This window comes from Physella acuta, unplaced genomic scaffold, assembly GCF_028476545.2.
Source record: "Physella acuta isolate Inbredline_101_S28 unplaced genomic scaffold, ASM2847654v3 ptg000208l, whole genome shotgun sequence".
Lineage (NCBI taxonomy): Eukaryota > Metazoa > Mollusca > Gastropoda > Physidae > Physella > Physella acuta.
The window spans coordinates 1,189,737-1,213,185 of record NW_026731727.1 but is presented as its reverse complement, the minus strand read 5'-3'; the positions used below and the strand labels follow the sequence as shown (position 1 = coordinate 1,213,185).

The 23,449-nt window shown below is 40.2% G+C and overlaps 2 protein-coding genes across 4 annotated transcripts in view; one reads left to right on the top strand and one right to left on the bottom strand.

Annotated features, from left to right (window-relative positions):
- Positions 1 to 7,215, bottom strand: part of LOC131937324 (RNA polymerase-associated protein CTR9 homolog) — a 35,841-nt gene extending 28,626 nt beyond the window's left edge. Inside the window, exons 1-8 of the mRNA XM_059294619.1 lie at positions 7,117 to 7,215; positions 4,374 to 4,472; positions 4,064 to 4,303; positions 3,792 to 3,881; positions 2,516 to 2,694; positions 1,637 to 1,832; positions 1,023 to 1,130; positions 480 to 599 (exon numbers count right to left, since the gene is read on the bottom strand). Coding sequence (XP_059150602.1) covers positions 480 to 599; positions 1,023 to 1,130; positions 1,637 to 1,832; positions 2,516 to 2,694; positions 3,792 to 3,881; positions 4,064 to 4,303; positions 4,374 to 4,472; positions 7,117 to 7,170 — 1,086 coding nt within the window. The 5' untranslated portion in view covers positions 7,171 to 7,215. The remainder of the gene's footprint in view (positions 1 to 479; positions 600 to 1,022; positions 1,131 to 1,636; positions 1,833 to 2,515; positions 2,695 to 3,791; positions 3,882 to 4,063; positions 4,304 to 4,373; positions 4,473 to 7,116) is intronic.
- Positions 7,216 to 7,224: 9 nt separating this feature from the next.
- Positions 7,225 to 22,630, top strand: LOC131937327 (serine/threonine-protein kinase Nek4-like). 3 transcript variants are annotated; one of them, XM_059294626.1, is made up of 17 exons: positions 7,225 to 7,258; positions 7,579 to 7,688; positions 7,796 to 7,873; positions 8,080 to 8,167; positions 8,270 to 8,320; positions 8,450 to 8,485; positions 8,727 to 8,785; positions 8,998 to 9,050; positions 9,904 to 10,031; positions 10,495 to 10,596; positions 12,183 to 12,262; positions 13,583 to 13,717; positions 16,079 to 16,152; positions 19,326 to 19,397; positions 20,274 to 20,365; positions 22,364 to 22,473; positions 22,574 to 22,630. In XM_059294626.1, exons 2-17 carry the CDS (start codon positions 7,606 to 7,608, stop codon positions 22,608 to 22,610), a joined length of 1,278 nt encoding a protein of 425 aa, XP_059150609.1. In that variant the 5' UTR covers positions 7,225 to 7,258; positions 7,579 to 7,605; the 3' UTR covers positions 22,611 to 22,630. The 3 variants fall into 3 exon arrangements, with proteins under 3 accessions (XP_059150609.1, XP_059150607.1, XP_059150606.1); XM_059294624.1 differs by having other exon boundaries at positions 7,233 to 7,258; positions 7,477 to 7,688; XM_059294623.1 differs by lacking the exon at positions 7,225 to 7,258 and having other exon boundaries at positions 7,295 to 7,688.
- Positions 22,631 to 23,449: the final 819 nt, after the last annotated feature.

Genomic DNA, 23,449 nt, shown 5'->3' with positions numbered 1-23,449 from the left:
GTAGGTCTTACAGTAGGCAAGTTGTAGGTCTTACAGTAGGCAAGTAGTAGGTCTTACAGTAGGCAAGTTGTAGGTCTTACAGTAGGCAAGTAGTAGGTCTTACAGTAGGCAAGTTGTAGATCTTACAGTAGGCAAGTAGTAGGTCTTACAGTAGGCAAGTAGTAGGTCTTACAGTAGGCAAGTTGTAGATCTTACAGTAGGCAAGTTGTAGGTCTTACAGTAGGCAAGTAGTAGGTCTTACAGTAGGCAAGTTGTAGATCTTACAGTAGGCAAGTAGTAGGTGTTACAGTAAGCAAGTTGTAGGTCTTACAGTAGGCAAGTAGTAGGTCTTACAGTAGGCAAGTAGTAGGTGTTACAGTAAGCAAGTTGTAGGTCTTACAGTAGGCAAGTAGTAGGTCTTACAGTAGGCAAGTAGTAGGTCTTACAGTTAATTTCACAACCGGCCCATATGATTACAGCCCAAACAATAAAAAACCTACGTTGTCATTGTCTCCTCTGAATATGTACATCTGGCCAAGACCAAAGAATGGCAGGACAAAATTGGCAGGAGCAAACTGGGTGGACTGGTAGTAGTACTGGAAGGCTTGGTCGTAGTCCTCCTGTAACAGGGGGGGGTTTGTACATGAGTTTGTACATGGGTTTGTACATGGGTTTGTGCATGGGTTTGTGCATGGTTTGTGTACGGGTTTGTGCACGGGTTTGTATATGGGTTTGTACATGGGTTTGTGTATGGGTTTGTACATGGGTTTGTGTACAGGTTTGTACATGGGTTTGTACATGGGTTTGTACATGGGTTTGTGTACAGGTTTGTACATGGGTTTGTACATGGGTTTGTACATGGGTTTGTACATGGCTTTGTGCATGGCTTTGTGCATGGGTTTGTGTATGGGTTTGTACATGGGTTTGTGCATGGGTTTGTACATGGGTTTGTTCATTAGTTTGTACATGGGTTTGTACACTGGTGTCAAGTGAACTAACTTGTTTATTATCTTGTAGTCTAGTTGTCCAATGTGCCAACATACCTGAACATGAAAAGCCCGAGCCAGCTGATATGTACTTTCTGCTCTCATGGCCTCGTTCTCTGTGTTGTGGAACGCATGAAGTGCTAAATGCTGGACCTTCTGGTAGTCCTGGAACAACAATCAACATGTCTTCACTGTCTCAGGGCAACATGTGGTCAGATGTGGGGTGTGGCCAGATTGGATGTGGGGTGTGGCCAGATTGGATGTGGGGTGTGGCCAGATTGGATGTGGGGTGTGGCCAGATTGGATGTGGGGTGTGGCCAGATTGGATGTGGGGTGTGGCCAGATTGGATGTGGGGTGTGGCCAGATTGCATGTGGGGTGTGGTCAGATTGGATGTGGGGTGTGGCTAGATTGGATGTGGGGTGTGGGCAGATTGGATGTGGGGTGTGGCCAGATTGGATGTGGGGTGTGGTCAGATTGGATGTGGGGTGTGGCCAGATTGGATGTGGGGTGTGGCCAGATGGATGTGGGGTGTGGCCAGATTCGATGTGGGGTGTGGCCAGATTGCATGTGGGGTGTGGTCAGATTGGATGTGGGGTGTGGCTAGATTGGATGTGGGGTGTGGCTAGATTGGATGAGGGGTGGAGCAGGGATAGAAATGCTGACTCTTACCTTCTTGTAAAAAAAATGGTTGGCCAAGTGGTTGAGCACCATAGGGTTGGATGAATCTATAGTGTAAGCCTTCGACAACAGCTGGACTCCATTCTTGATGGATTCTTGTGTCTTGGAGTTGAGTTCCAAAATGGCCAGACCTACAAGGGCGCCTACACAGTTGGGGTCAAGCTCAAGAGCCCTTTCAAAAGCCATCCTAGCAGAGAATTACAGCATGGCATGTCAGCTAGGACTAGCAGTACTAAATATGTTGGATTGTAGCACTACTAAATATGTTGGATTATAGCACTACTAAATATGTTGGATTGTAGCACTACTAAATATGTTGGATTGTCTCTATACTACTAAAACTCAAGTTTGTTTACATGTTAGAATATTTATTTGTTTGTTTTTATGTTTGTCTGATTGACTACTGGAGAAAATCTGCTCTATGTGTAGGGCTGTAAAATAGTATGTAGGTAGAGAACAATTTTTCTTTTCAGACAGACTGTTAATCACAAATTTATTTAAAGACGTTAATTAATTTATTGATTTATTCATAGGTAGATTAACCACATTAATTTTAAAATTTTCAAACAATGGCTTAACTTTGACTGAATAGTGACGTCACATGATTTGTTTACTTTTTAGTACAATAAAATGGCGGCTTCCATCATAGACTTTGTGGCCCATTCAAAAGTTAAATGTGTTCTAAAGCTAATTTTCTGTCGGCTATAACTTTAACAATATGTCCGGTTGCTGTTTTTATTACGTTGCAACACTTATATAAATTTTCAACTGTCTTTTTCAATTAGTTTTACAATAAATTTCTCTAGCTCTACAATCTGTCCAAGAAAGTTATCTATTTATTATCTAAATAAGTTGAATTGGATGCCCTACCTGGCTTTGTTCAAACGGTTCAACTTAACAAAACAATGTCCCATCCCTAGCCTGACTGAGGCGGGGCAGGTGGGGTTGGTGCGCAGAGCTTTCTTGTAATAGGCCAAGGCTCCCCTGTAGTCTTTCTTGTTGAAGGCTATACAGGCTTTTCCCAGCAGTGAGGGGATGTTGTTGCTGGACTGGACAGGGGATTCTTACATTAGAATGGCTTTATCAGCCTGCAAGGCATAAACTTAGCTATGAGAGACACAAGAACATACCTGGTTGAGTACAAGTTATGAGAGACACAAGAACCTACCTGGTTGAGTACAAGTTATGAGAGACACAAGAACCTACCTGATTGAGTACAAGTTGTGAGAGACACAAGAACATACCTGGTTGAGTACAAGCTATGAGAGACACAAGAACATACCTGATTGAGTACAAGCTATGAGAGACACAAGAACATACCTGGTTGAGTACAAGTTATGAGAGACACAAGAACCTACCTGGTTGAGTACAAGTTATGAGAGACACAAGAACCTACCTGGTTGAGTACAAGTTATGAGAGACAAGAACCTACCTGGTTGAGTACAAGTTATGAGAGACACAAGAACCTACCTGATTGAGTACAAGTTGTGAGAGACACAAGAACCTACCTGGTTGAGTACAAGTTATGAGAGACACAAGAACATACCTGGTTGAGTACAAGCTATGAGAGACACAAGAACATACCTGGTTGAGTACAAGTTATGAGAGACACAAGAACCTACCTGGTTGAGTACAAGTTATGAGAGACACAAGAACATACCTGGTTGAGTACAAGTTATGAGAGACACAAGAACCTACCTGATTGAGTACAAGTTGTGAGAGACACAAGAACATACCTGGTTGAGTACAAGCTATGAGAGACACAAGAACATACCTGATTGAGTACAAGTTATGAGAGACACAAGAACATACCTGGTTGAGTACAAGTTATGAGAGACACAAGAACCTACCTGGTTGAGTACAAGTTATGAGAGACACAAGAACCTACCTGATTGAGTACAAGTTATGAGAGACACAAGAACCTACCTGGTTGAGTACAAGCTCACAAGAACCTACCTGGTTGAGTACAAGTTATGAGAGACACAAGAACATACCTGGTTGAGTACAAGTTATGAGAGACACAAGAACCTACCTGGTTGAGTACAAGCTATGAGAGACACAAGAACATACCTGATTGAGTACAAGTTATGAGAGACACAAGAACATACCTGGTTGAGTACAAGTTATGAGAGACACAAGAACCTACCTGGTTGAGTACGAAGTTGAACTGGGCATCGGCCTGGTCCATCTTATCTCCCTCCAGCAGACAGAAGTAGGCGCGGCCCAGCAGATGGTTCTAGATACAAAAGAGATATTTAAACACAGCCTTAGTTGTGTGTGTGACCTACCACTACTTTATGTTTAACACTGGTCTAGGTGTGTGAGTGTGTGTCTGACCTACCACTACCTTATGTTTAACACTGCCCTAGGTGTGTGTGTGTGTGTGTGTGACCTGAATGCAGTCTCCAACTAACCCACCTGGTCATACATAATGATCCTGTCAGCTGTCGTGTATAGTAGTGTGGCCTTCATAAAGAGATCTTTCTTCCTATCTTTGTTTTTCTCCTTGTGCGCCTGCTGCACATAGTAGGCAGCCAAGGTGTCCAGTGAACGCATCTGGTCCTTCTCAAAGTTAGCATAGTCCAGACTGGCATCTGTGCGAGAGCCTTCAAGGATCTTGACAAAGTCATCAGGGTTACCCTGCTTCCAATACTCCAACTGAAATGTTTGGAAACTATGAAAATCTGAGAGCATGATCAGCTCAAAAGTTTCTAGTGGCAATACTCACAGCCAAGGTGACCCATATGTGGAGTGGTGCAGCCTCTTGCCGCAGGATGCTGAGCACCTCCTCACCTTCAGGCAATTGATCAAAATCTAGCTCAATAACCTGTCAGCACAAAAATCATCTAGGTCAGCAGATTAAAAAATGAAAAGAAATACAAGCCAGATTTGTACATTTTCATAAGCATTCAATAGTCTATAAAATGCTGTACAAATGTGTTTGAAAAAATGTCAGTAAATGAAGTTAGATCTCAAATTTTCTTTTATTAAGCTTATAGACCTATTTCATACTTTGCTAATGAATAGGTTTTAATTTAATAGGAAATGCCTCTAGCATACATCATACGTCATAAGTTTTTAATTTGAGAATGTCAATGAAGTCACTTTTCCCCCAAGTAATATGAAACACGTGGTGTCATTGTGGGTTCACATAAACTTAATTTGCCTACTACCAAGCAACTTTAGCGTCAAGAAACGGGGGAGAAAAGAGGTAGCCTACCTATATTTCTTTTACAGCTATGGTACAATGACAGAGCTAACACTAATCACTCATTAAATTCAACATTGTAACAACACCAGTCCTTGACCTTGATTACAGCCTTGTTCTTGTTTGGAACAAAAAGTATGCCAGCATGTGCCAACAACATCATCCAAGGCCAATACCACGTTACTAATGGGGTTCAAAGTTTAACTTACCCCGTTACTAATGGCAATGGGGTTCAAAGTTTAACTTTATCTTCAAGAAAGGGAGAGGGTGGTATTGGAAAAATGAAGCTTTAATAGTATTAAAATAGCGTATTAGTCGAGGCCTAATTTAAAAATTATATTTCTCATTTTGCCAAGAATTCAAAGGGTTGATTCTAAATATCATCCATTCCCAGCAAGCCTGCCAATCAGGTGGGGTACAATACGAGACAAAAATGTCATGTGACCGGCCATTTTTGCACCCTTCTTGCATTTTACCGCCTTGACATTTCACATCTCGCATTTTAACAAGACCCGCTACAGACAACCTCTACACTCTACTAGACATCTAGAATGGATCCAAGTGAGAATAGTCTTTAAAGATATTCGAGAGGCCCATTAAATTTTTTTTTTTATCATGCATGGTGTAGGCCTAATTAAAATTAATATGGTTGTAAAATCCCGACTGATTGGTTTTTTCTGACATTAAAAAAGAGATTGTTTATATTATTGTTTTGAGTTTACATTTAACTCAATGCAACGAGCCCGCCGGTTGGTTGTGTCCACGCCTGGGGAACGATCTGTCTGGGATTCAAAGGGTCGATTCTAAATATCATCCATTTTATCATACAAAATGTAAACAAAAAGGCAGAACTCGTTCATGTGGTTTAAAATAGCATTATGATTATGTTTTTACAAACTTTATCTACAAAGTTTTGTAAACAAATAGATCTAGATCTAGCTATTGCTAACAGAGTTGCTATGCCAAACAATGTTTTTTTTGTTTGTCATACAAACGTGAAACATCCAAAAGTGAAACATCCAGTTCAAACTTAGACTTGACTTAAATAAATAGAAATGTATTTGTAGCCTTAAACTCACTTAAACTAAAAAAATTATTTTAAAGTTCTCTGGATTTGAAACTTTTATAACATTCTTAGGCCCAAGTTTGTAGGCCTAGATAACTAGATTCTACATCTAGATCAGAAGATATAGATCTAGATCTAGAATCTAATTCTAAACTGACTAGAGATTCTAGATAGATCTAGAATCTGAGTCTAGACTCTAGAGACTAGACTAGATCTAGACTAGATTCTAGAAATCTAGTAGAATAAGTATTAAGTAGAATGTAGTGTATTAGTGTAGAAGTGTAGATTAGTGTAGATTATTAATATTATTATTCAATCATTCATTATTCATTTTTTACTTTCTCGTATATACGTAGTATAGAGAAAGTATTGTAATCGTGCAAAAAAAAAAAATCGAGATTTTTACAAATCTCGACGTTTTACACCTCACTGATACGGAAAAACATAATTTTGCAATCTTGTCCGTATGTCTGTGTGTGTGTGTGTCTGTCCGTGTGTGTGTCTGTCCGTGTGTAAACACGATAACTTGAGTACCGTTACAGCTAGGTTGATGAAATTTCATATATAAGTATTTTATCAAAATCGTAGATCCGTATCAACTTTTGAGCGATTTCCGATAACCGGAAGTGGTACTTTTCCTACTTTGAATTTTTTAAAAGCCTATAACTTGAGTACTATTTCAGATAGATAAATGAAATTTCACATGTAAGTAAAAGATCTAATTCTCTACCTTCTGTTAAATTTTGAGTAATGTCCGTTGACTGGAAGTAGTAATTTACGCTACTTCCGATTTCTCAAAAAACTAATGTAAATTTTAAAAGTACTAATAATATTGCGCACTATTATGCGCTTTTTTTATTTGCGTTCACTTGGTGTGCAATTAATTTGTCTACGAGATTTTATTCTATTTTTAAAACTTTAAGTATTTAAAATGGATTAAAAATCATGTCTATAGCCCGAGTTTCCATCCCGTTATTTTATATAAGAATATTCGAGAAAGTTTAGGGGAGATCACTCCCGGTTTATTTCTAGAGTCTAGTCAAACTATAAAAAATTAAAATGTTTATTTATATCCATGTCAACAATTTGATAGAATGATTCTCGTCAACTTATAGGCCTCCATTCTAGAATTCTAGATCTATAAATGAAGGCCATATTTCGTTTTAAGAAATTAGAAAAATATATTTCAATATTTACTTCATCTGTGTCTCTGAGAGGGATTTCAATCGAACCTCCCGATGAAGTAGCCATCTTTGTATAATGCAGCCTTGACCTTGCTCAATAAAAACATGGGAGATTCCAGTTCTAACTTCTAATCGAGACCAGAACCGAACTAAAAGTAGATTTACCTTTAATGTTTTACAGAAGTTTAATAGTTGTTTAAATCTAAAAAAAAATAGAATAAAAAAGCTTGTGTTAGATACTAAAACAAAACTAACAGTAGTAGTTGTAGATCTATAAAATATAGATCTAGACCCAGCCTGGATCTAGATTTATTTTGTGATAAATCCTGGTTCACTTTTATAATAATATTTTCAACAAAATGTTTTATTTTAGAGTCCTACTACTATGACTATCATTCTGTGGTAGGCCCTAATTACTAGATCTAATATCTCTTAATATAGATTAGATCTAGTTCAGGCTGTATGTTTCTCATAGATCTTACTAGATTCTATCTAGATCTAGATGGAGCGGTACACCATTGTGAAGAGGTTGGGAGTGGGAGCACATGGGGCTGTCTATCTTGTCAAACACACAGAAACTAACAGGTCAGTCAGTCTCATCAAATAATCTAAAGTTTCAAGAATGTTGTAAGTTATCTATCTACAAGTACAACACTAGTTTAAGTTTCATTCATTGTTTGCATTCCCTGTAGGTTACTTGCTATGAAAAAAATTGAAGTTGATGAGCGCAAGAAAACAAGAACTAAAGAAGCTGTATTAAAAGAAGCCAGGTATGTCATATTTATGATATTATTTTTTATGGGTAGTCATATAATGGCGTCATATGCATATGTTAAATACAGGGTATGTCATTTGTTAAAGAAGACAGCTGACATGTTAAAGAAGACAGGTATGTCACATACATTACGTATTGCCCTCAGACTGTATACAAATAAGAAAAGTGTATCACAGTTGTCAACATATTTGTTCTCCCCAGCATCTTGTCCCAGTTGCGACACCCACACATCATTTTATTTCATGAGTCATTCCTGGACCCTACCTTAGACAATGTCTGCATCATTTTGGTAAGTCTGTCTGTATCTGCATCATTTGGTATGTCTGAGAGTTGACACTTCAGACTTTAAATGTGACAGTGTATGAGAGTTGACACATCACTTTGTCTACAGGATTACTGTGATGGGGGAAACATGTCTGAACTCATCCAACAGGCTGCGCAGGTAGGAGAAAATGGTTGAACCTATAGGAACAGTTCATTTAAAAACTTATTAGAACTCTAAAAGCATGTAATGGACTCTTAAGGTTTAAGTCATTTGTTAAGTATAATTTTGTTTATTTTTCTTGAACAGACTTGCCGTGTGTTTACTGAAAGACAGATCATGCAGGTAAATTTAGACATCACTGTGTCAGGTGAAGTGTCAGGTTTGACAGGTGTGTCAGGTTTGACAGGTGTGTCAGGTTTGACAGGTGTGTCAGGTGAAGTGTCAGGTTTGACAGGTGTGTCAGGTTTGACAGGTGTGTCAGGTTTGACAGGTGTGTCAGGTTTGACAGGTGTCAGGTGAGGTATCAGGTCTGACCATATTTGTGTGTACTGTTTAATTTTATTTTTTGTATCTTTATTTTCAGTGGTTTATCCAGATTGTTATGGCCGTACAGTATATCCACTCTAAGCATATATTGCATAGGTCAGTTCCAGCTCTTACTTGTTACACTGGCTGTCATTTGTTACACTGGCTTTCATTTGTTAAACTGGCTGTCATTTGTTACACTGGCTTTCATTTGTTATACTGGCTGTCTTTTGTTACACTGGCTATCAAATGTAACATTGAGTACACACTGTATATTTACATGTTTACAGAACAGGCTAACATGTTTGAAATGTTAACATTTATTTCAGAGACCTGAAGGCTGAGAATGTTTTTTTAAACAAAAGAAATATGATCAAGTTAGGTAAGTTTTTATCTGGCAAATTTTCTTATTGTCTCCCCTAGTTGGCTGGCAATCAGATGGCACTAGCTTGAGATATTTTTCCTGCAATCAGATGACACTAGCTTGAGATATTTTTCCTGCAATCAGATGGCACTAGCTTGAGATATTTTTCCTGCAATCAGATGGCACTAGCTTGAGATATTTTTCCTGCAATCAGATGGCACTAGCTTGAGATATTTTTCCTGCAATCAGATGGCACTAGCTTGTGATATTTTTCCTGCAATCAGATGGCACTAGCTTGTGATATTTTTCCTGCAATCAGATGGCACTAGCTTGAGATATTTTTCCTGCAATCAGATGGCACTAGCTTGTGATATTTTTCCTGCAATCAGATGGCACTAGCTTGTGATATTTTTCCTGCAATCAGATGGCACTAGCTTGTGATATTTTTCCTGCAATCAGATGGCACTAGCTTGTGATATTATTCCTGCAATCAGATGGCACTAGCTTGAGATATTTTTCCTGCAATCAGATGGCACTAGCTTGAGATATTTTTCCTGCAATCAGATGGCACTAGCTTGTGATATTTCTCCTGCAATCAGATGGCACTAGCTTGTGATATTTTTCCTGCAATCAGATGGCACTAGCTTGAGATATTTTTCCTGCAATCAGATGGCACTAGCTTGTGATATTTTTCCTGCAATCAGATGGCACTAGCTTGAGATATTTTTCCTGCAATCAGATGGCACTAGCTTGTGATATTTTTCCTGCAATCAGATGGCACTAGCTTGTGATATTTTTCCTGCAATGATGGCACTAGCTTGTGATATTTTTCCTGCAATGAAAACCATCTGAAATAATGTTTTTGTTGTAGGAGATTTTGGCATCTCCAAAATTCTAGAGAACACAATTGATGTGGCTAAAACTGTAGTTGGTACTCCCTCCTACCTCAGCCCAGAGTTATGTCAGGACATCCCGTACAACTCAAAGTCAGATATATGGGTGAGTCACCCCATCTGAGTCTGTCTGTCTGTCTGTCTGTGTGTGTGTTAACAAAATAACTTGATGACCATTTTAATTAGGTAGAGAAAATGTAATTTACATTTCCCTAACTGGAAGTGGTACTTATATCTTCACTAACTTGTCTCAAAGTGACCTAAAGCAATTTGTCACAAAGTGACCTAAAGCAATTTGTCACAAAGTGACCTAAAGCAATTTGTCACAAAGTGACCTCAAGCAATTTGTCACAAAGTGACCTAAAGCAATTTGTCACAAAGTGACCTCAAGCAATTTGTCACAAAGTGACCTCAAGCAATTTGTCACAAAGTGACCTCAAGCAATTTGTCACAAAGTGACCTACAATTTCTATAGCCAGAGTGCACTGGAAGTGCTACCCCCACCAGAAATGTTGAATAAGAAAAATTGCAGAAATTTCAGGGGAGCTAACTCCTGCTTTATTCCGCAGGCTGTTGGCTGTCTGCTGTATGAGATGTGTGTCCTGCATCCACCTTTTGATGGGAAAAGTTTAATTAGTTTGTTCATCAACATCATTAAGGCAGGTTATAAGGTAATTACATAACACATATTTCCATGAGTTCATCTACTACACATATTTAAATACTTGTTTACAATTACAACTTTTTAGCGCAATTTCCATTCTGGAGAATTGCGTTTATTAACTCGTCATTTCTGGGAATGGATGGATGGATGAATGACTGAATGGATGAATGTGTGTCCGGGCTTTAAGTCGTATCTCCTCCTCAATGAAGCAATATCGATGACTAGTTCCAAAAGCAATTATGTTAAGCAAGTTACGAGAATGAGCATAGGCCATAAAAATTCCGGGTTTCTTTCATGTATTTCCCGTAAAAGCCAAAAAACCTCGAAAAAATGCAGTTTTTGGCCCATATCTCGGCAACCAGACCACTTAGCGACTTGAAACATGTACCAATCGATTCCTGCCATAATTTAGAACAATATTGCCGAAGAAAGTTTTCAAAAATATCCTCTCGTTCGGTCACAAATTTTAAAACTACATAAACACCTACAAACCGATCGCTCTTCTAGCTTGAACGCACCCCATCATTATACGTCAGAGCTATTTTTAGATAACATAAGGAAATTGCGCATAAATGTCACTAGACTTTTTAATTAACTTGCGCGCCTACTGAACGTGATGGCGCAGCCATGGAACGCGATGACGCATCTATTGAACGTGATGAAGCGTGTGGTGTGGTTGTATATACATGCCGGAAGTAGAGATCTATCATCTTAATGATTATCATGTTGATAATCAAGTTCAACTAACCAATGGTTTTAATAACCCTGCTCTTGATTTCAAGGTGCTTAGTTTAGTTAGTAGTTAGGTTTATTTAATAAAAAACGTTTTAATAACTAACCAATGGTTTTACTAACCCTGCTCTTGATTTACGCTACGACAGAGCTATTTTTAGATAACATAAGGAAATTGCGCTAAAATTGTCACTAGACTTTTAATTAACTTGTTTTTTGTAACAAATCACTAATCTTGTAAGCTAAAATCAAACTTGACAATCTTATAAGCTAGAATCAAACTTGACAATCTTGTAAGCTAGAATCAAACTTGACAATCTTGTAAGCTAGAATCAAACTTGACAATCTTATAAGCTAGAATCAAACTTGACAATCTTATAAGCTATAATCAAACTTGACAATCTTGTAAGCTAAAATCAAACTTGACAATCTTGTAAGCTAGAATCAAACTTGACAATCTTATAAGCTAGAATTAAACTTGACAATCTTATAAGCTAGAATTAAACTTGACAATCTTGTAAGCTAGAATCAAATTTGACAATCTTGTAAGCTAGAATCAAACTTGACAATCTTGTAAGCTAGAATCAAACTTGACAATCTTATAAGCTAGAATTAAACTTGACAATCTTATAAGCTAGAATTAAACTTGACAATCTTATAAGCTAGAATCAAACTTGACAATCTTGTGAGCTAGAATCAAACTTGACAATCTTATAAGCTAGAATCAAACTTGACAATCTTGTGAGCTAGAATTAAACTTGACAATCTTATAAGCTAGAATCAAACTTGACAATCTTGTAAGCTAGAATCAAACTTGACAATCTTGTGAGCTAGAATCAAACTTGACAAAACATTTTTCAGCCCTTCCCATCAGATGCTCCTACTGGTATACAGGAACTTGTCCGACAAATTCTTCAGAAAAATCCAGAGGATAGACCCAGGTATTTTGTGTTGCTCTAATACATTGGCTAGACCAGATGACACATTGGCTAGACCAGATGACACATTGGCTAGACCAGATGACACATTGGCTAGACCAGATGACACATTGGCTAGACCAGATGACACATTGGCTAGACCAGATGACACATTGGCTAGACCAGATGACACATTGGCTAGACCAGATGACACATTGGCTAGACCAGATGACACATTGGCTAGACCAGATGACATGACACATTGGCTAGACCAGATGACATGACACATTGGCTAGACCAGATGACACATTGGCTAGACCAGATGACATGACACATTGGCTAGACCAGATGACACATTGGCTAGACCAGATGACACATTGGCTAGACCAGATGACACATTGGCTAGACCAGATGACACATTGGCTAGACCAGATGACACATTGGCTAGACCAGATGACACATTGGCTAGACCAGATGACATGACACATTGGCTAGACCAGATGACATAACACAGTGGCTAGACCAGATGACACATTGGCTAGACCAGATGACACATTGGCTAGACCAGATGACACATTGGCTAGACCAGATGACACATTGGCTAGACCAGATGACACATTGGCTAGACCAGATGACACATTGGCTAGACCAGATGACATGACACATTGGCTAGACCAGATGACACATTGGCTAGACCAGATGACATGACACATTGGCTAGACCAGATGACATGACACATTGGCTAGACCAGATGACACATTGGCTAGACCAGATGACATGACACATTGGCTAGACCAGGTGACACATTGGCTAGACCAGATGACATGACACATTGGCTAGACCAGATGACATGACACATTGGCTAGACCAGATGACATGACACATTGGCTAAACCAGATGACATGACACATTGGCTAGACCAAATGACACATTGGCTAGACCAGATGACACATTGGCTAGACCAGATGACACATTGGCTAGACCAGATGACACATTGGCTAGACCAGATGACACATTGGCTAGACCAGATGACATGACACATTGGCTAGACCAGATGACACATTGGCTAGACCAGATGACATTACACATTGGCTAGACCAGATGACACATTGGCTAGACCAGATGACATTGGCTTGACCAGATGACAAATTGGCTAGACCAGATGACATGACACATTTGTCACGGGACACTAGACAGCCATACATTTGTCCTGTTACTTTGAGGATCAGGGAATATAGCATCAATATACTTGATGCAAACACCATTGGATCCTTATGTTTTAGCATTTGGTAGAGCTCTAGACCAATCAATAGGATGTAACAAAACTTGCTCTCCCTCCTCCAGTGCCAGCGCCATCTTGAACATGCCCTACGTCAAACAGCACTTGACATTTTTTATAGCTGACACAGAGAGCATTCGGACATGTCGGCCACGCAGGGATATAACATCAGCAGGAGATTTCTCACCTGCACACTCCAGGTAATACCACCACACCTGCACACTCCAGGTAATACCACCACACCAACACACACCACCAGGTAATACCACCACACCTGCACACTCCAGGTAATACCACCACACCTGCACACTCCAGGTAATACCACCATACACCACCAGGTAATACCACCACACACCACCAGGTAATACCACCACACCTGCACACTCCAGGTAATACCACCACACACCACCAGGTACTACTACCATACCAACACACGCCACCAGGTAATACCACCACACACCACCAGGTAATACCACCACACACCACCAGGTAATACCACCACACACCACCAGGTAATACCACCACACTCCACCAAGAAATACCACCACACACCACCAGGTAATACCATCACACACCACCAGGTAATACCAACACACACCACCAGGTAATACCACCACACACCACCAGGTAATACCACCACACTCCACCAGGTAATACCACCACACACCACCAGGTAATACCACCACACACCACCAGGTAATACCACCACACACCACCAGGTAATACCACCACACTCCACCAGGTAATACCACCACACACCACCAGGTAATACCACCACACACCACCAGGTAATACCACCACACACCACCAGGTAATACCACCACACCTGCACACTCCAGGTAATACCACCACACCAACACACACCACCAGGTAATACCACCACACCTGCACACTCCAGGTAATACCACCACACCTGCACACTCCAGGTAATACCACCACACACCACCAGGTAATACCACCACACACCACCAGGTAATACCACCACACCTGCACACTCCAGGTAATACCACCACACACCACCAGGTACTACTACCATACCAACACACGCCACCAGGTAATACCACCACACACCACCAGGTAATACCAGCACACACCACCTTGATAATACCACCACACACCACCTGATAATACCACCACACACCACCAGGTAATACCAGCACACAACCATGTAATACCACCACACACCACCAGGTAATACCACCACACTCCACCAGGTAATACCACCACACAACACCAGGTAATACCACCACACCTGCACACTCCAGGTAATACCACCACACACCACCAGGTAATACTACCACACCAACACACACCACCAGGTAATACCACCACACACCACCAGATAATACCACCACACACCACCAGGTAATACTACCACACCAACACACACCACCAGGTAATACCACCACACACCACCAGGTAATACCACCACACCTGCACACTCCAGGTAAAACCACCACACACCACCAGGCAATACCACCACACACCACCAGGTAATACCACCACACACCACCAGGTAATACCACCACACACCACCAGGTAATACCACCACACACCACCAGGTAATACCACAAAACACCACCAGGTAATACCACCACACACCACCAGGTAATACCACCACACACCACCAGGTAATACCACCACACCTGCACACTCCAGGTATTACCACCACACACCACCAGGTAATACCACCACACACCACCAGGTAATACCACCACACCTGCACACACCAGGTAATACCACCACACTCCACCAGGTAATACCACCACACAACACCAGGTAATACCACCACACCTGCACACTCCAGGTAATACCACCACACACCACCAGGTAATACTACCACACCAACACACACCACCAGGTAATACCACCACACACCACCAGATAATACCACCACACACCACCAGGTAATACTACCACACCAACACACACCACCAGGTAATACCACCACACACCACCAGGTAATACCACCACACCTGCACACTCCAGGTAAAACCACCACACACCACCAGGCAATACCACCACACACCACCAGGTAATACCACCACACACCACCAGGTAATACCACCACACACCACCAGGTAATACCACCACACACCACCAGGTAATACCACCACACACCACCAGGTAATACCACCACACACCACCAGGTAATACCACCACACACCACCAGGTAATACCACCACACCTGCACACTCCAGGTATTACCACCACACACCACCAGGTAATACCACCACACACCACCAGGTAATACCACCACACCTGCACACACCAGGTAATACCACCACACACCACCAGGTAATACCACCACACACCAGGTAATACCACCACACACCACCAGGTAATACCACCACACACCACCAGATAATACCACCACACACCACCAGGTAATACCACCACACCTGCACACCACCAGGTAATACCACCACACCTGCACACCACCAGGTAATACCATCACACCACCAGGTAATACCACCACACACCACCTGATAATACCAGCACACCCCACCAGGTAAAAAGTTTTAGGTCTGGTGTAATTGATTGTTTTGCTCCAACTACAGTTTATTTGTGGAGGCTTCAAGTCATCCATCTTCTCCTTGGGTCAAGGCTCCAGATGTCCAGTACACTACACAAGGTTCATACTCACCTGTTTGTCTATATGTTGATACTCACCTGTCTGTCTATACCTTGATACTCACCTGTTTGTCTATATGTTGATACTCACCTGTTTGTCTATATGTTGATACTCACCTGTCTGTCTATATGTTGATACTCACCTGTTTGTCTATATGTTGATACTCACCTGTCTGTCTATATGTTGATACTCACCTGTCTCTACCTTGATACTCACCTGTCTGTCTATATGTTGATACTCACCTGTCTGTCTATATGTTGATACTCACCTGTTTGTCTATATGTTGATACTCACCTGTCTCTACCTTGATACTCACCTGTCTGTCTATATGTTGATACTCACCTGTCTGTCTATATGTTGATACTCACCTGTTTGTCTATATGTTGATACTCACCTGTTTGTCTATATGTTGATACTCACCTGTTTGTCTATATGTTGATACTCACCTGTCTGTCTATATGTTGATACTCACCTGTCTGTCTATATGTTGATACTCACCTGTTTGTCTATATGTTGATACTCACCTGTCTCTACCTTGATACTCACCTGTCTGTCTATATGTTGATACTCACCTGTCTGTCTATATGTTGATACTCACCTGTTTGTCTATATGTTGATACTCACCTGTTTGTCTATATGTTGATACTCACCTGTTTGTCTATATGTTGATACTCACCTGTCTGTCCATATGTTGATACTCACCTGTTTGTCTATATGTTGATACTCACCTGTTTGTCTATATGTTGATACTCACCTGTTTGTCTATATGTTGATACTCACCTGTCTATATGTTGATACTCACCTGTCTGTCTATATGTTGATACTCACCTGTCTCTACCTTGATACTCACCTGTTTGTCTATATGTTGATACTCACCTGTCTGTCTATATGTTGATACTCACCTGTCTATATGTTGATACTCACCTGTCTGTCTATATGTTGATACTCACCTGTCTCTACCTTGATACTCACCTGTTTGTCTATATGTTGATACTCACCTGTCTGTCTATATGTTGATACTCACCTGTCTGTCTATATGTTGATACTCACCTGTCTCTACCTTGATACTCACCTGTTTGTCTATATGTTGATACTCACCTGTCTGTCTATATGTTGATACTCACCTGTCTATATGTTGATACTCACCTGTCTGTCTATATGTTGATACTCACCTGTCTCTACCTTGATACTCACCTGTTTGTCTATATGTTGATACTCACCTGTCTGTCTATATGTTGATACTCACCTGTCTCTACCTTGATACTCACCTGTCTGTCTATATGTTGATACTCACCTGTCTGTCTATATGTTGATACTCACCTGTTTGTCTATATGTTGATACTCACCTGTCTCTACCTTGATACTCACCTGTCTGTCTATATGTTGATACTCACCTGTCTGTCTATATGTTGATACTCACCTGTTTGTCTATATGTTGATACTCACCTGTTTGTCTATATGTTGATACTCACCTGTTTGTCTATATGTTGATACTCACCTGTCTGTCCATATGTTGATACTCACCTGTTTGTCTATATGTTGATACTCACCTGTTTGTCTATATGTTGATACTCACCTGTTTGTCTATATGTTGATACTCACCTGTCTATATGTTGATACTCACCTGTCTGTCTATATGTTGATACTCACCTGTCTCTACCTTGATACTCACCTGTTTGTCTATATGTTGATACTCACCTGTCTGTCTATATGTTGATACTCACCTGTCTATATGTTGATACTCACCTGTCTGTCTATATGTTGATACTCACCTGTCTCTACCTTGATACTCACCTGTTTGTCTATATGTTGATACTCACCTGTCTGTCTATATGTTGATACTCACCTGTCTGTCTATATGTTGATACTCACCTGTCTCTACCTTGATACTCACCTGTTTGTCTATATGTTGATACTCACCTGTCTGTCTATATGTTGATACTCACCTGTCTATATGTTGATACTCACCTGTCTGTCTATATGTTGATACTCACCTGTCTCTACCTTGATACTCACCTGTTTGTCTATATGTTGATACTCACCTGTCTGTCTATATGTTGATACTCACCTGTCTGTCTATATGTTGATACTCACCTGTCTGTCTATATGTTGATACTCACCTGTCTATGTTGCTCTAGATCTGTGGTCTATGTTGCTCTAGATCTGTGGTCTGTGTTGCTCTAGATCTGTGGTCTGTGTTGCTCTAGATCTGTTGTCTATGTTGCTCTAGATCTGTGGTCTGTGTTGCTCTAGATCTGTGGTCTGTGTTGCTCTAGATCTGTGGTCTGTGTTGCTCTAGATCTGTGGTCTGTGTTGCTCTAGATCTGTGGTCTGTGTTGCTCTAGATCTGTGGTCTGTGTTGCTCTAGATCTGTGGTCTGTGTTGCTCTAGATCTGTGGTCTGTGTTGCTCTAGATCTGTTGTCTATGTTGCTCTAGATCTGTGGTCTATGTTGCTCTAGATCTGTGGTCTGTGTTGCTCTAGATCTGTGGTCTATGTTGCTCTAGATCTGTGGTCTATGTTGCTCTAGATCTGTGGTCTATGTTGCTCTAGATCTGTGGTCTATGTTGCTCTAGATCTGTTGTCTATGTTGCTCTAGATCTGTGGTCTGTGTTGCTCTAGATCTGTGGTCTATGTTGCTCTAGATCTGTGGTCTATGTTGCTCTAGATCTGTGGTCTGTGTTGCTCTAGATCTGTGGTCTGTGTTGCTCTAGATCTGTGGTCTGTGTTGCTCTAGATCTGTGGTCTGTGTTGCTCTAGATCTGTGGTCTGTGTTGCTCTAGATCTGTGGTCTATGTTGCTCTAGATCTGTGGTCTGTGTTGCTCTAGATCTGTGGTCTATGTTGCTCTAGATCTGTGGTCTATGTTGCTCTAGATCTGTGGTCTGTGTTGCTCTAGATCTGTGGTCTATGTTGCTCTAGATCTGTTGTCTATGTTGCTCTAGATCTGTGGTCTATGTTGCTCTAGATCTGTGGTCTGTGTTGCTCTAGATCTGTGGTCTGTGTTGCTCTAGATCTGTGGTCTATGTTGCTCTAGATCTGTGGTCTGTGTTGCTCTAGATCTGTGGTCTATGTTGCTCTAGATCTGTTGTCTATGTTGCTCTAGATCTGTGGTCTATGTTGCTCTAGATCTGTTGTCTGTGTTGCTCTAGATCTGTGGTCTGTGTTGCTCTAGATCTCACTGTGACAGATGCTGGATCCGACTACTCTGACGACTTTGATGAGTCAACAAGTGAAGCTGGAGAAGGTAAGCTTTGACATACACACACACACACTACACACCACACACACTACACACCACACACACACACACCACACACACTACACACCACACACACTACATATTACATGACACACCACACTACTTTACACACTACATGACACTGTACACACATGACAAGCTACACTACATAGCAAACTAACCAACACATTAGGCAGAACATGACAATCTACACTACATAGCAAACTAACCAACACATTAGGCAGAACATGACAATCTACACTACATAGCAAACTAACCAACACATTAGGCAGAACATGACAATCTACACTACATAGCAAACTAACCAACACATTAGGCAGAACATGACAATCTACACTACATAGCAAACTAACCAACACATTAGGCAGAACATGACAATCTACACTACATAGCAAACTAACCAACACATTAGGCAGAACATGACAATCTACACTACATAGCAAACTAACCAACACATTAGGCAGAACATGACAATCTACACTACATAGCAAACTAACCAACACATTAGGCAGAATATGACAATCTACACTACATAGCAAACTAACCAACACATTAGGCAGAACATGACAATCTACACTACATAGCAAACTAACCAACACATTAGGCAGAACATGACAATCTACACTACATAGCAAACTAACCAACACATTAGGCAGAACATGACAATCTACACTACATAGCAAACTAACCAACACATTAGGCAGAACATGACAATCTACACTACATAGCAAACTAACCAACACATTAGGCAGAACATGACAAGCTACAATACACGCCACATAATACACACAACAAGACACTACACACTATACTGTTTTGAGTGAGTTGAAGTCAATGATTGAGTGCATATTTTGTTTGAAGAAATCTCTGCGAGTCCTGGAGATGGAGGGGACACTAACTGTGAGGAAGAGCTGCTCTACGCTGATGACTTTGAACAAACGGACTCTGAAGAGGTAGGTCCAGCAATAGAAGAGGTAGGTCCAGCAATAGAAGAGGTAGGTCCAGCAATAGAAGAGGTAGGTCCAGCAATAGAAGAGGTAGGTCCAGCAATAGAAGGCAAACTTTATCTCAGTCCCACCTCATAGACAAGTGCTTTATTTGATCAACTATAAGATATTATTAGGCATTCCAAACTGATTTTTCAAATCAGTCACACAATAATGGTTTTTGTTGTTGTTTTTGTTTGTTTTTTGCCAAGTACTAATGATTACAAGAATGTGGATACCAAATTTATGCCTGTCAGTAGTAAAAAAAAAAGTTGTGCGTTTTAGAAAATGTTTTTTTTTTTTTGGCCTCATGAGGACCTGACACCAATTATTTCAAAAACTAAAAAGGCTGTAGGCTACCCATTCTCTAACTTTATTCTATAACATTAAGTCGATCAACAGAAGACCAAATTTTTTTCAAACAAGTTTCACTAGTTTAACACGTAAATGTTATGTCTTAAAAATTGTACTTCACCATTTTCATCAAAACTTTGAACGGCTGGGAAAAAACGCAGTCTCCAACTTTCACAAAATCACTCAAATTCTTCAATGGCATCCACAATATTCAACTTCATATAGATTTGAGGAAAACGTCACCTAATTATAGAAATGGAATCAGTGGTATAAATTATACAATTAAATGTCTAGGTGTGAGAGGTGGGGGTGGAACACGGCTTTAAGTCAGTATTTTAAAATTGATAAAAAATTACTAAAACAAAAATGTAAAAAAAGCTGAACCTTTCTCTCACCACACCAGTCAACTAGGTCACCGTAACCTTTGACCCAATCAAATTTGACAAGTTACCACTAGTTTACAATTTGACATGGTAACACTAGTTTACAATTTTAAAATACTAAACAACTTTCATATTTTATCATATTCTCTTTAATATATATAATTTTTTGACTTTACACACCCCCCTCCCACCACACACACACACACCCACACAAACCACAACCAAATTTAATACTACAAAACACGATTATGTAGATCGTAATAGTTTTCCCTTTACGTTGAGTTTGAATATGGTTTTTTGGCAAGAACATAACCTCTGAAACTTTCATGGTTTTTTGGCAAGAACATTACCTCTGAAACTTTCATGGTTTTTTGGCAAGAACATTACCTCTGAAACTTTCATGGTTTTTTGGCAAGAACATAACCTCTGAAACTTTCATGGTTTTTTGGCAAGAACATTACCTCTGAAACTTTCATGGTTTTTTGGCAAGAACATTACCTCTGAAACTTTCATGGTTTTTTGGCAAGAACATTACCTCTGAAACTTTCATGGTTTTTTGGCAAGAACATTACCTCTGAAACTTTCCCCCAAATACCCGATCTAATGGCTGTGTGGGCATGACAGACTTCCTCCACTGTTTTTATAGATCTCTGTCTCATGGACCAGTGCATTATCCTGGTTACCTGACACACTTTATCCCATAATCCTGACCTTATTTATCCTAAAGGACTGGCTTTTCTTTTTAAACTAATTAACCCAATACTTCCTGTTGAGACTAATTAACCCAATACTTCCTAATTAACCCAATACTTCCTGTTGAGCCTAATTAACCCAATACTTCCTGTTGAGCCTAATTAACCCTATACTTCCTGTTGAGCCTAATTAACCCTATACTTCCTGTTGAGATGAATTAACCCTATACTTCCTGTTGAGCCTAATTAACCCTATACTTCCTGTTGAGATGAATTAACCCTATACTTCCTGTTGAGCCTAATTAACCCTATACTTCCTGTTGAGATGAATTAACCCTATACTTCCTGTTGAGCCTAATTAACCCTATACTTCCTGTTGAGATGAATTAACCCTATACTTCCTGTTCAGCCTAATTAACCCAATACTTCCTGTTCAGCCTAATTAACCCAATACTTCCTGTTGAGCCTAATTAACCCTATACTTCCTGTTGAGATGAATTAACCCAATACTTCCTAATTAACCCTATACTCCCTAGGATGTAGACGAGGTTTTGTCGCAGGCTTTGGCAGCTCAGGTTGTGGAGGCTGCAGATGATGACTTTGCAGATGATGAGTTTTCCTTGACCTTGACTCACCACTTTAGAAGGTCAGTCTGTTGTGTCAAGGTTTCTTTAGGTGTGAACATGATGATGCAAGCTAGTCAGATAATTAATTAATTAATGAATTATAATTCATCTTTGTTTCAGCTACATGGAAGAGGCCAGAGTTCAGACTGATGGATAAGCTGGGGGGGGATGGATAAGCTGGGGGAGGGGGGGGTTTAGACATTTGACAAGTTCAGGGTTGTAAATAGTTGACATTTTAATGTTTTCGTTCATGGTTGGCATAGACGTGGTTTGATGGTTCCTGGCTAACCAGTTTGATTAGAATATGTGCACTTCTGGCTAACCAGTTTGATTAGAATGTGTGCACTTCTGGCTAACCAGTTTGGTTAGAATGTGTGCACTTCTGGCTAACCAGTTTGGTTAGAATGTGTGCACTTCTGGCTAACCAGTTTGGTTAGAATGTGTGCACTTCTGGCTAACCAGTTTGGTTAGAGTGTGTGCACTTCTGGCTAACCAGTTTGGTTAGAATGTGTGCACTTCTGGCTAACCAGTTTGGTTAGAATGTGTGCACTTCTGGCTAACCAGTTTGGTTAGAATGTGTGCACTTCTGGCTAACCAGTTTGGTTAGAATGTGTGCACTTCTGGCTAACCAGTTTGGTTAGAATGTGTGCACTTCTGATGTCATTTTGTTTTTGTCTGGTAACTACAACTTGGGGTTAACCTAATGTCACACTCTGTGTCATGACATTCTGTTGTGTCAGTTGTATGACATTCCACTGTGTCAGTTGTATGACAATGACATTCCACTGTGTGTCAGCTACAACAGTGACTACTAGATCTGTGATAAATGACAGCATTTTTATATATCTGAGTTTACACATCAGACTTAATACTTGCACAATAGCAAGTGGAATATAGCATCTTGCCGCATCAAGTTTTGATGATGTGTTGATATATGTTGGGTTTATATTTATATATATATATATATATATATATATATATATATATATATATATA

Coding starts and splice junctions, on each gene's coding strand:
- LOC131937327 (XM_059294626.1), top strand. CDS start 7,606: ATGGAGCGGTACACCATTGTGAAGAGGTTGGGAGTGGGAGCACATGGG. Junction 8,168..8,269: donor ACAATGTCTGCATCATTTTG/GTAAGTCTGTCT, acceptor CTTTGTCTACAG/GATTACTGTGATGGGGGAAA. Junction 19,398..20,273: donor AACAAGTGAAGCTGGAGAAG/GTAAGCTTTGAC, acceptor TTTTGTTTGAAG/AAATCTCTGCGAGTCCTGGA.